Here is a 14,384-nt window from a genome sequence, read left to right as displayed (position 1 = left end):
TGTATTGTTAGATTGGGTTTAAAAAAAAAACTGCGCAAGGCTAAAATCACATCACCAAATATTCTATACAATGTTGAACTGCATATCAACCTTTCAGAAGCTAGTACGTAACTGCTACTAGTTCAGACAAAACAAAAAGTATCCCTGTGTGAATTATCAAAATTAACTTCCTAATTTTCGTTTACTCCTGTCTTTGTGGCCTGTCCCTCCCAAAACAGTAGACTAACGAGCCCAACATGTATTCTGAAGCAAATCCTCAAGTACCCAGCAACAACTGCATAAAGGCTACCTAGGACAAGTCATTTTCTCTCTATTTATCTCATTAGCCCCCTTATTCCTATATCTCCTGCTCTTGCTTCACTGTGATAAGTTAATTCTTCCTGTGACTAATAATGACCAAGGAAGAAGGGTACCTCTTGCACAATGAGGAAAATTCTTAGCCAAGATTTTGCTATGTAGAGAAGAAAAAGAAAAATCACACGTCGAAAAGAATACGAACCAGTCATCTGCCACTTTGTTGTACAACACATTGGTGGTCCAACACGTTACACCATTAATTTAACAGCAATAAATTTATCCTTACCATATAATTCATCTAAAGACTAGAATGCTACAAAATGATCAGGTACATACCTGGCCACAGCTTCACTGTAAACAAAACCTGCATCTGCTCTTTTCACAATTTCAAAACAGAGGTCTGCACCATCCATACTGTAAAAAGCAAAATCACAAATTATTGGTATATTTCAAGTTTTTAAATACATACACAAAATAACAATTTCAGAGCGAAAGGCTTTTTTTTAAACCAGATGTTATGCAAATTAAAATGCACAACATTTACCTTGTGTATTGTGTACCAGTTTGTCATTTGCACAAGCGCTAGCAATGCCAAAGTAGCACTTTATTGTTGGATCAGCATTTTAGTTACGTACACAAAATACCATGTTAACACAACCTTTAAAGCTGCTACGATAGTGATAACTGCTTTGCCATCCAAAGATGTTGCTCTTATGTTTAAAAACCTGCATAAGCCATTGCATTAGCAAATCAGCAACCTCTTGGATTTGCCTATTCAAACATACAAAAGATAAATTTGGGTTGTATATACTTTGCAGGTTGGTACTGATCACATTTTTTGCAATGCAGGTGGAGGTGTGTAATATATATCTGTATTGAAGAAATTTGTAGAAGATTGACAGTGTTTTAACGAGCTCTTGTGTAGCAATGTAGGTATACAAGTTTGTTTTTCTTTCATTCTAGATTTATACACAATTATCTCACCAGGTGCAAAATGGACAACACTTTACTATTCCTGTCCACCCATTTTAGTTTCTACAGTAAAGTCTGTTAAATACACAGAATTAAACAAGTTTGCCTAATTCCTTTGTTGCCAAATACCTTCACAAGATTATTTGGTATAGTACAATGAAAAACGTCTGCTTAAATGAAGAGGAGTGTGTTGGAGCCTCTATTTAAATTTGGATAACTGCAGTGTCAAGCCAGAATTTGAAGGCAAAAATCTTAAAACTCATAGAACATAGAAAAGTACAGCACAGTACAGGCCCTTCGGCCCACAATGTTGTGCCGTGGAATAATCCTAATCCAAAAAATACCCTAACCTACATTCCCCTCAATTCACTGCTGTCCATGTGCATGTCCAGCAGTCGCTTAAATGTCACTAACGACTCCGCTTCCACGACTACCACTGGTAAACTATTCCATGCGCTCACAACTCTCTGGGTGAAGAACCTCCCTCTGACGTCTCCTCTATACCTTCCTCCTAACACCTTAAAACTATGACCCCTCGTGGCAGTCAATCCTGCCCTGGGGAAAAGTCTCTGGCTATCGACTCTATCCATGCCTCTCATTACGTTGTACACCTCAATCAGGGCACCTCTCTTCCTCAAAACACAAGAAATAGGAGAATAGACCAAATGGCCCTCGGAGCTTCATTGCATCAGTCCGCATTGAACATGACTGATTTTGGACTTCAACTCCGTTTTCCTGCTCACTTTCTACTTCCCTTGATTCCCAAAGAAATCAAAAATCTTTCTATCTCAGCCTTAAAAGTACTTAATAAGAGTATCCACAACCGTCTGGGTTAGAGAATTCAAAAGACTCCCAACCTTCTGAACAATATAATCTTTCCTCATCTCCAATTGGAAATACACATCTTTTATCTGGAGATTGGAGAATATAAAATTTAACAGCACAACCAATGGAAAATTTTTTTTAGCATCTAATAAATCTCTCAAAGTAGATAAAGATGTTAAAACGAGATCAATTCTCAATGTTATAATCTGCAGAATACTGACTGAATTTGGTTAGACTCCCTTGGGACAATCCCCTCACCCCTGAGAGCAAATTAATGAATCTTTGCAATGCCACTTTCAAAACTTAAGTGTGAAGATCAACACTGCACACATAACCCAAATATCGTCTCACCAAAACCTGTGCAACAAGGCTTCTTTCTTCCTGAATACAACTGAAGGCCAATTTATTACTCGTCTTCCAGACTGCTGGTTTCACATACATTTTCTGTGCCCCTTGTATGAGCACACTTAAGTCTCTTTGAACATCAACACTTGCAATTTTCATGCTTTTTAAACTACATTCTTTTCTCTTCTTATTACTCAAGTGAATTACTTCATGCTTCCCTACATTATGATCCATCTGCCACACTTGTCCACTCACTTAACTTCTCCATATCTTTTTACAGTGTTTTTGTGAACTCATGTCTTACCTTTGAAGCTATTTGTATCATCAAATTTAGATAGATTGCTCTCAGGCTCTTCTTCTAAATATGAATGTAAATTGTAAAATGCTGATGCCCTAATGATTTGGAGGAACTCCACTATTTACTGCCTGCCACTTTAAAAGCTGGCCACCCTCTACTCCTTGTCCCATTAACTAATCCTCTATCAATGCTTACATATTGCTTTTACTTCCATGAGCCCTAAATTTTTGATGTAATCTTTTGCTAGGGCCCACATTTCGCTGATACCCGAGCCCTGCAACACCATAGGTCATCACAAAAGTTAAAGATGTGATCATATTACACAAAGTACACCAGTTTACTGTGATGATGCGGTGGTCTTAAAGAGGTTATTTTGTCCTGGTTTCTTCCAAGAGAAAGATGTGAGCAAAAGCTGCCAAGCTGGCTAGTCAAGACCATTTGAATAAACAACTTGGGAGGTTTTTTTTTAAAAAAAGCCCGAATTGGTGTGCCCAGCTCTCAGATCAGGGTTTCTGGATTTTGATTTTTCAGCAGCATCAGATGATGTTAGGGAACAAACAGAGTAGGAGGCTTCAATAGATGTCTCCTGGCTGCTACCCTCTCTGAATTTTCCCTTGATGTTTTTTCCTCCTGGATTAGAGAACTGCGTATGAGAATCTGTGTCTGAATATTCCTTTTGGCCAAGGGTGTGTTTATGGGAGGTTACTACACAGAACAGTTAATTAGTAAGTTGCTGTATCTATTATTCCCGTTAAGTTTTCCAATAATTAAGTTACTCTAAATTCATCCTTCTTTCATTATATTTTAATTACAGTGTTTAAATAAATTGTTTTGCTCAACATCAAGTAGTTTGACCAGTCATTATATTGCATCTGGAACAGACACTTTACGTTTACCTTTGAAAGTAAGAAAAAGCTGGGGTCTGGGCTACCCTCTTAAAATATTTTGAAGGTGTTGGTCTGGTCCATTACATAACCTAACTGATGGATTCAAGTTAACAGAAAACACTGACCGGGTGTCTGTACTTCACAAGAAACTACCACTTGTTACAGAAAGAAATCAGTCTGAACCACAGGAAAACAATTATAAGTCATCAATGTCTAACTCTGCCCCCTTCCTAAATACCTACATACATACTGACAGATACAATAAAACAATCTGCAGATGCTGGATATCTGAAATGAAAACTGCAAATTCTGCAGAAATGCAGCATTTATGGAGAACAAAACATTAACTTGGTTCTCTTTCCACATGTAGTATTGGATCTGCTACTTTTCTTCAACATTTCCCATTTTAATTTAAGCAAACATGGGCATTAAAGATGAAGACGAAAAGATCAGAAAGCAGTGCTAAGCACGAGTTCACAGAATTTGATGAGGGGTCCAATTTTGCTGTTTCTGTTCCCTTATGATCCCTTTATTTTCAGATCCTGTTAGTTCTTTGCCAAAGACACAAAGCAGTTGAAACATTAATTGTTTAGTCTTTCACTGTTAGAGGCAACAGTATTAACAAATAGTGGGAGAGATTAATTACCTTTTGTTCTTAGCTACCTCACCACAGAGAGGGAAGAAGAAAAGATAGTGCCTTTTGCAGTCTGGAGACATTCTGCCTCTGTATTATTATGGACTGTGAACTTGCCTAGGTGCTGATCAGAGAGTTGCTGTTATGCTGATGAACGCTGGCTTCACAAGTGCTCCTAACTGGAAAAACTAATCAGGTGCTTGCCTCAGAGTAAACTTTGTTCTGTGTAAACATCCACGATGTCTTGGATACCTTCGCCCACTGCTTGAACAAAACAGCTCACAACAGGCTCCCATAATTTGCTTTTAAAAGTGCAACACTTCCTTCCACCATCCTTGGATTTAAAGCAGTCTTTTTTCCATATGGGTTCACAATCCAAAACAAAGACAAATGTAAAGAGATAACGAGGTATGGAGCCGGATGAAGGGTCTAGGCCCGAAACATCAGCTTTCCTGCTCGGCCTGCTGTGTTCATCCAGCTCCACACCTTGTTATCTTAGATTCTCTAGCATCTGCAGTTCCTATTTCTGGTACAAATGTAAAGATGTGGTCTTCACACATTTGTGCAATGCCTTATCAAATAACTTTTGCAATTCCAAGTATATTACAAGTATAACTGAAGAAGGGTCATTCAACCCGAAATGTTAACTCTGATTTCTCTCACAGATGCTGCCAGGCCTGCTGAGCTTTCCTAGCAGTTTCTGTTTTTGTTCCTGACTTACATCTTCCATAGTTCTTTTAAATTTTTATCACCATTTATTTGTCTTCCTTTAATTACTAGCAGCGTATTCCTAATAAACACCAAAAAAATTGTCAAACAGAACTTATTCTAATCATGCTAATATTTTCTAGAAGCACTGTTAAGACTTCCTTACATGCAACATTTTCCCAACAACTGATGTATGGTTAACTGTTTGTGGTTTGCTGTTTACCTTCTCCTTTTCTCTAAAACTGGTGCAAACATTAGTCAATATCCAATCTAAAGGGACCATTCCCAAATTTAAAGAATTTTGAAAAGTCAAAGCTAGCAATATCTACTATCTCTGTAGTTCTAATAGAAACCTATGGTGCAGACCATCAAGTCCTTGGTCTACTTATTCAATTAACCTTCACCATTCTCCTCTCATACCTGTCAGGAAGAAGGGGAAGTGGGGTACACTTAATTTGCTTCTCCCCCTTATGCCCAACACAGCAATATTTTGCTTAATTTTCTTTTGCCCCTTTTTAATGCCACACCTTACTGATGAAAGCCAAAGAGTGTTCCCAAATGCTAATTTCCAAATTTCAACTTTTTTCAAATCAGCCACAGCAAAACCTTTGCGCATGAAATCAAAAATAGTCAATTAACAAAATATTCAAAATATGAGGGAATTACTTTCCTACTCCACACACGCATACAAGAATCCGGGAAATTAAGGAAGACAGGATAGGGGAGGAGTAGGTTATGCATTACAAGTTCTGGTAATGCATGTGATATTTAAAAAATCAGGTCACGAGTTACAACTTCCTGGAGATCAGCAGTCTTAGTTTCCTGAAGGAGCTGGGCTCTGTGCACTTCCTGCTCACAGGCAAAACCTAGGTCTCTTCCTAACCTTCTACTTGAAACAGACATGATGTGTCCGAGGCTGGCTACCAGCTCAGCCTGGAGTCCATACTGAAGCCATTCAACAGGGTCTGATTTGTTTCATGTGACAGACAGGCATTTCAGTTGCAGAAGACCCATCTTCGTGGGCTCATAGTTGGGTTATTAGGTTAATAATGTAATTTGGTCTCCCCCATTGCAAGGTGACAAGTAACTCAGTTTATTAGTGCCCATTTTCTCTGAATGGATCTTCATGTTTTCCTTTGTTGAGAACCTGTTGGAAGTGGCTTGACTCCAAGCTACTGTGTCAACTTTAGCTGGAATGTCTTAACAATGCATGGGATTCAGAAGCTTTCAGGAACACATTAATGTGATCATAACTATTTTGAAAGTTATGTAAGGTTGCCCATTTTTAAAAGAAACAATGATAACCCAAAATATGGAAGAGAATATTTTGGAATTTCTCTTCACGTCCTCTCAAAATATACTTATGTAACTAAGAGATAGAAAGGATTGCAGATGCTGGAAGTAGGAGTCAATAAAATGTGGACTTGGAGGAGCACAGATCAGACAGCATCAGAGGAACAGGCAAGTTCATGTTTCGGGTCTGGACCCTTTATCAGGGCTCAAGAGCCCTGAGCTCCTCAAGCTCCTCATTTTATCGCCACTACCTAAGTAACTAACTTTGTTTAAAATTCTTATTCGTGGCCCAAAAATATCACTTTCAAATTTAACTGGAATTCAACGGTACTGTAACTGTTTCTCAGTGAATCCTTTACCTAGACATCATTAATTAACACTTTTATTACACAGCATGAGATTTAAGACAGCTTTATCCCCAGTTGGTTCAATAATGTAATGATCACCAGGTTCATCCTTTACTGCACATCTGTCAATCAGATTGCTCCAGTTGATGTGATGATTAAAATCATTTCAATCATCATTAAAATCACAAATATTACACTGACTTTGTTATAAGTGCTAATAATTCCTTCGTCAATGCTCTGTGCAATGGAATAACCACTGCAGGAAGACTACAAACTACTTCTGCCAGTGTTTTAGACTGTTGCTATTCCTAATTTCCATTTATGTCTACTTCATAATCTTCTCAGGCTAGATCCTTTCTCACTAGTATCCTTGTCATACTTTAAAAACCCTATCCCTTACCTTTTACCATTCCATCCGTCTTTCCGAAATAGTGAGACCCAGGAATAATTATTTCCTAATCATAATAACCAACAAACCATACATCTGTAATTAAAATTAGATTTAAATCATCACAAATCGTTGTGTATGTCACGATTGCATCTACCTTATTGTGGATATTTTGTGCATCCTGATAAAGAAACTACAATTTCATTTTTTTTAACCTCAATATCTCACAATGACCTTACTCATCGACGTACAGCTTTTGTTAAATTCTGCCCATTTCTATCCCATTCACCTTTTCTTTTAATCACTTTCTGATTCTATTTTGATGCCTAAAGCTTTGCCCTTGGATTTCTAATTGACCTTTCATTCAAAATCCACAAAAATAAATTTTAGGGCAGGTTAATAGAAAGAATACACTGGTGGTAAATGTAATTTAAGCTGGAGGAACGAAAGATAATACCTTTCAACATCTTTCAGAATGCATCACCGATATATGATTTGAGAATAATTTACTGAAAGTGAAAATGTCATCTGTCATAACAAAGGCCTTTTAGGATTTAGAGTTCAAGGTTGGGAACACAAAAATAAAGGAAATATTGATGATTATAATAAAATAATGGTTAGGCTGTCCAGAGAACTGTATGCAGCACTATGCACCCATCAAGAAAAAGCCATTAAAGCCATTACAGCTTACTGTTTAGATTTATTAGGATGGTGAAGTTGGAAAACTGTTGATAAGAGGACAGATTCAAGATAGACAAAATATTTCCACTGAAGTAACAGATGGCTGAGAGAAAGTTTATTCAAGGATTGTCGGAACATTCAATGCTTTTCTGTTGGAAGTGGATAATACAAGAGTACTGCATCTTTTTAGTGAAAATAATTAACTAATCTAAAAGGACTGTGGAGCGAGATCGAGTCAAATTCTGGAATGGCCCAGCAAACAGCTGGAAAACACAAACAGGCTGAATAGACACATTCAATGTGATATAATATTTGGTCTAATTTCTACAGTTAACAATCTCTTCCTTTTGCTGGTTGTTTGGCTACAGCAAAAACAACTGAGGCAATGCAGCTGATGTAGATCCTTACTGTAATTATACCATGTGTATCCTGGGTTTCTTGTGGTGCAGTGGTAGTGTTTCTACCTTGGACTGGGAGGCCTGCATTCAAGTCCCACATACTCCAGAGATGTGTAATAACATCACTCATTAGAATAATAGGTTGAATTGTTAAAAAATCGTAAACCTTAGGGCCCTACTATTGAGTGGTAGTGTCCTTACCATGGACTGAAACACCTGGACACAAGTCGCACCAACTCCAGAGGTGTGTAACAAAATCTCTGAATACGCTGCTTAGAAAGGAGACCTAGGCCTACTGCCATACTAGTTTGAAAATTCCCAATCTCATCTGATCTCAGAAACTAAGCAGACTCAGACCTGGTGAGTGCTTGGATCAGAGACTGTCTGGGAATACCAACTTCAGGAGGCTTTTTCTGCCAGCAGTGGCTGGTTGCACCATACCTCTGCTTAAGAAAAACCATGTGAATTTTAGGCTATCTTGTGGCACAATGGTAATATCCCTACACCCCTGGACCAAGAAATACAGGTTCAAGTCCTACCTTGTGAGAGGCGGCATGTAATAACATCTTTAAACAAATTGTTCAAACAGGTTGAATCAATGAGGCTAATTAGGAAATAATAGCGACAATGTAAATCTTAATTTATTCTAAACTCTTAAAATGAAAAGTTTCATTTGTAGCATGGATTGAAGGGTTTGAGACACTTGCTAGGCTTTAAAAATATTCCTCTCCACTCAAAAATATCAACTTGAAACATCCAGTGCATTATTAGTGAAATAACATATTCAATATGCAAACCAGATAACTGTGTAGAAGCTTGGTCAACAGATATGCAATTATTCTTGGTGAATAATGTAGTTTAAATATACTTTCAGATCTATCTTTCTCGTTAAATGTCTTGAATAACGTTTGATAAGAGGTTGTAAAGAAAACAATGTTTATTTCTTGCTGGCAAGAACACATGACCATAGAGGGAACAACGCTGTTTAAAAAAAACCCATATCTGTCAGTAGTTCATCAGCAAGAGACAGTTTGTTAGAAAGAGAAAGGTGGGTAGTTGGAATCATGGTAACGTACAGCATGGAAACAGACCCTGCAGTCCAACTTGTCCATGCCGACCACATATCCCAAATTAACCTGGACCCATTTGCCATCATTTGGCCTATATCCCTCTAAACCCTTCCTATTCATACACCCATCCTTACGCCTTTAAATGTTGTCATTGTACCAGCTCCACCACTTCGTTGGGCAGCTTACTCCACGCGCACACCACCCCGAGTGAAAAAGTTGTCCCTTAGGACTGCCTTAAATCTCTCCCTTCTCACCTTAAATCTATGCCCTCTAATTTTGGACTCCTCCACCCCAGGGAAAAGACCTTCGCCATGTACCCTATCCATGCCCCTCATGATTTTATAAACTTCGATAAGGTCTTCCCTCAGCTTCTGACAGTCCAGGGAAAATGGCCCCAATCTAATCAAACTCTCCCTATAGCTCAAACCCTACAGCCCTGGCAACATCCTTGCAAATCTTTTCTGAACCCTTTCAAGTTTGACAACGTCCTTTCTATAGCAGAGAGGCCAGTATTGCATGCAGTATTCCAAAAGTGGCCTAAGCAATATGCTGTACAGCCGCAACATGGCCACCCAACTCTTATACTCAATGCACTGACCAATAAAGACAAGCGTACTAAATGCCTTCTTCATTTTCCTGTCTACCTGTGACTACACTTACAATGAACTGTGAACCTGCACTCCAAGGTCTCTCTGTTCAGCAACACTTTCCAGGGCCCTACCATTAAGTGCATAAATCCTGCCCTGCTTTGTCTTTCGAAATTGCAGCACCACACATTGATCTAAATTAAACTCCATCTGTCACTCCTCAACCCATTGGCCCATCTGATCAAGATCCCATTATATTCTGAGGTAACCTCCTTCGCTGTCTACTACATGTCCAAATTTGATGTCATCTGCAAACTTACTAACCATAGCTCCTGCGTTCACATCCAAGCCATTTATATAAATGAGAAAAATCAGTGCTGCCAGCACCAATCCTTGTGGCACACCACTGATCACAGGCCTCCGGTCTGAAAAACAACCCACCACCACCACCCTCTGACTCCTATCTACCAGCCAGTTCCGTATCCAAATAGCTAGTTCATCCTTTATTCTGTGTTGGCCAGAATACCGTGAGGAGCCTTGTCAAATGTCTTACTGAAGTTCATATAGATCTCATCCACAGCTCTGCATTCATCAGTCCTCTGTGATTTTTTAAAAAACCTTGATCAAGTTTGTGAGTCACAATTTCCCATGCACAAAGACATGTTTGACTATCCCTAATCAGTACTTGTCTTTCCAAATACACATAAATCCAGTCCCTTAGGGTTCCCTCCAATAACTTGCTGATGCCAGGCTCACTGGTCTATATTTCACTGGCTTTTCCTTACTACCTTTCTTAAACAGTGGCACCACATTAGTCACCAGTGCGGTGCTGAAAGACAAAGTTGGCTATCGATGAAACAAATATCTCAGTAAAGGGCCCAGCAATCACTTCCTTAGCTTCCCAGAGAGTTCTGGGGTGTACCCAATCAGGTTCCAGGCATTTATCCACCTTTGTACGTTTTAAGAGGTACAGTATCTCCTCCTCTGTAATATGGACATTTTTCAAGATGTCACTATTTATTTCCCCATGTTCTCAAGCTTCCATATCATTCTCTACTGTGAACACTGATGCAAAATACTCATTTAGTATCACCTCCATCTCCTGCAGTTCCACGCATAGACAACCTTGCTGATCTTAAAGGGGTGCTATTCTCTGCCTACTCACTCTTTTGCCCTTAATATATTTGCAGAATCCCTTTGGATTCTCCTTAACCCTTTTTGTCAAAGCTACCTCCTGATTTCACTCTTCAGGATACTCCTACTGCCTTTACATTTCTCGAGGGTTTCACTCAATCTCTGCTGTCTATACCTGATGTGCTTCCTTCTTATTCTTAACCAAAGCCTCAATTTCTCGAGTCATCCAGCATTCCCTACACCTACCACTCTTGCTGTTCACCCTAATAGGAATATACTGTCTCTGAACTCTTGTCATCTCATTTTTGAACTCTTCCCATTTTTTAGTGTTCCTTTACCTGCAGACATCCACCCCCAAACAACTTTTGAAAATTCTTGGAAAAGCTCAGCAGGTCTGGCAGCACCTGTGAAGGAGAAAACAGAGTATACTTTTCGGGTCTGGTGAATGTTCCTCAGAGCAGTTCTGAGGAAGGGTCACTGGACCTGAAACGTTAACTCTGTTTTCTCCTCCACAGATGCTGCCAGACCTGCTGAGCTTTTCCAGCAACTTTGTTTTAGTTCCTGATTTATAGCATCCGCAGTTCTTTTGATTTTTTTTTAAAAGTTCTTGCCTAATAACCATCAAAATTGTCGTTCCTCCAATTCAGAACTTGAACTTTTAGATCCACTCTATCTTTTCCATCACTATTTTAGATTAGCTTCCCTACAGTGAGGAAACAGGCCCTTCGGCTCAACAAGTCCACACCACCCCTTGCAGACCCATCCCCCTATAACCCACACACCCCTGAACCCTACGGGCAATTTAGCATGGCCAATCCGCCTAGCCTGCACATCTTTGGACTGTGGGAGGAAACTGGAGCACCTTGGTCACTGGCCCCAAAGTGCCCTCCCCCACCCAAACCCGCCACAGACACCCCAGTCACCTGCCCTGCCTTATTTCCAGAGTGTAGGTCACATTTTGCTCCTTCTCTAATAGGTGCATCCACATACCGAATCAGAAGATTTTGTTGCGCACATTACATGCCTCTCCACCCAAGCCCTTAACACTACGGCAGCCCCAATCTATGTTTGGCAAGTTAAAATGCCCTAACATAACCATCCTTTTCTTCCACAGATAACGGCGATCACCTTACAAATTTGATTCTTAACGTCCCGGCCTCCACTGCAATCCGTGGCAATGAATTCCACAAGCCCACCACTCTCTGGCTGAAGAAATGTCTCCTCATTTCAGTTTTAAATTTACCCCCTCTAATTCTAAGGCTGTGCCCACAGATCCTAGTCTCCCCACCTAATGGAAACAACTTCCCAGCATCCACCCTTTCTAAACCATACATTATCTTGTAGGTTTCTGGTAGATCTCCCCATAACCTTCTAAGCTCTAGTGAATACAATCCCAGGTTCCTTCGCCGTTATCGTACATTAAACCTACCATTCCAGGGATCATCCGTGTGAATCTCCACTGGACACGCTCCAGTGCCAGTATGTCCTTCCTGAGGTGTGGGGCCCAAATTTGGACACAATATTCTAAAAGGGGCCTAACTAGAGCTTTATAAAGTCTCAGAAGCACATCACTGCTTTTATATTCCAACCCTCTTGAGATTATGATCATTACCGCCTGGGGACACCTTCCCTATGAAGGTACTAAATTAATCCACAATTAATCTGCCTGTCCCCAAAACCGAACTCCAGCTTCCAGCTGTCTGCCACTTCAACATACCACCATGTTCCTGGCCAACATTTCTGTCTGACCTGCTGTAGTGCTCCAGCAAGGCTCAGCATAAATTGGTAGAACAGCATCTAATTTTTCCACTTAGAGACCCTGCGGGCTTCAGGATTCAATATTGAATTCAATAATTTTAAGGCCTGGACATCCTCTTCCATGTCTTTTACCTACCCTCACCCCTGACCCTGTCATCCTTTTCAGCACAGCCAATGCATTTTTACCCACTTACGGTCCCCATTAGCAGCTCTTCTTTCTACCTGGTCTACCATTATCCATCATCTCTTCCCTGTTCCTTCCTTTCCCTTTGGGATTTAACTCCACCTCCTGCTTACTCCTTTACCTCCTAACCCAACACAAGCTTATGTCTTCAGCACAGATGCCACCTTTTCCCAGTTACTATCGGTTCTGAAGAATCCTCACTGGACCTGAAATGATAACTGTTTTCTGTCCACTGATGCTGAAGGACCTGCTGAGTTTCTCCAACAATTTACATTTTCGTATTAATTAATTTGCTCTCATTGGACATTACTGAATTTGAATATTTACAGGGAGTAATACAGTAAAAAAAGTGAAAAGCTTCAACTATGGCCAAAATCCCATACCATTCCAAATAGTTTAATAATAAAAAAGTAAGAAAATATAACAGAAAGAGAGTTTTAGTTCTGTTGCCTCCATTACAAGTGCAGAGTCGGCTCACCTGTGATAAGACACCCGTGCCACCACCCCTCTTCCAGCACCTCATCACCACCTGACTGGACCCACTAAGTTAGGAGTGACTATTCTTTGGTTGCCATGTCTTCACTGCTGGGCCCAGCTCACCGCCAAGTCCCATGCTGAACCCACACTTACCCCACCATGCATCCCGCTCTGGGTTTACAGCAACTGCAACCAGGAGACCCTGACTCTGCTGCCATGAGTCCCTGCTCCAGGCATACCACACTGCCGCCACTGCAGCTGCTACCTCAGCAATGCCATGAATCCCCACTGTGGGCCTACTGCAACCAGGAATCCCTGGCTCTGCTGCAGGCCACGAGTCCCACTCTGGCCACCCTCCTCCAATATAGTGCCTTGCCAGCGCCGCCATCTTGAAGAATCCGCTGCTGCTGCCTCCAATCGAGAGAAGATTTGCACCTACAGCCACCGCCGCTCCCAAACGCTAAGAGTACGTCCTTACTGCTGCAGGCTCCCATCACTGGAAGCTGCTGCCTCTGCTGCCACCAGTCTACACATGGCCCACTCTCGTTGCTGCACTGATGCTGCTCACTAACCCAGCGAAGAAAATAAAAGTAGACAGAAAAGCAAAAAAGCAGATGAGCCCTAGACAAAAGCCCACATATAGACCTGCTACCACACCGCCATCTTACGAACAAAGGTTTGACACATATCATCGTCCTTTGCACGCTTGACTCTGGAATTTTCAGATACAGAGCTTAAGTTCTATTCTTTACAGTTATAATTTTTAGCCTCATCTGATGAGCTCTTAGGTTTGCATATTCTGTCCCTTCTTGCCTCACGCTAATCCTCATTTCCCTTATTGCTACTTTGCAGTCTCACTTCATCTCCTTTATTCAGGGTTCTGTTGAAAAATATTGTCAATACGTATTCTAATTGCAGTAATAATACTGTAAAGTTGAGTTTGACTATTTTCCTGTGAATCGCTACTACATTGTATATGAATCCAAGTCACCAACTGATCGAAACACCAAAACTACCATTTTCAGCACCATCCTCTCAGCTCAAATTCTGCTCCCTTGTCACCAATTTCAACATCCTCACCAGCCTCTCGGTTAGGCCAAA

General features: G+C 40.4%; 1 protein-coding gene across 15 annotated transcripts in view; it reads right to left on the bottom strand.

Moving 5' to 3' along the window:
• Window positions 1-14,384, bottom strand: part of caska (calcium/calmodulin-dependent serine protein kinase a) — a 408,353-nt gene that overhangs the window by 294,496 nt on the left and 99,473 nt on the right. For all 15 annotated transcript variants that reach the window (XM_059650307.1, XM_059650309.1, XM_059650310.1 and 12 more), the window contains one exon: window positions 634-711. In XM_059650307.1, the coding sequence (XP_059506290.1) occupies window positions 634-711 (78 nt within the window). The remainder of the gene's footprint in view (window positions 1-633; window positions 712-14,384) is intronic.

Source organism: Stegostoma tigrinum, chromosome 12 (assembly GCF_030684315.1).
Source record: "Stegostoma tigrinum isolate sSteTig4 chromosome 12, sSteTig4.hap1, whole genome shotgun sequence".
Lineage (NCBI taxonomy): Eukaryota > Metazoa > Chordata > Chondrichthyes > Orectolobiformes > Stegostomatidae > Stegostoma > Stegostoma tigrinum.
This window is presented reverse-complemented; position numbering and strand designations above follow the sequence as displayed.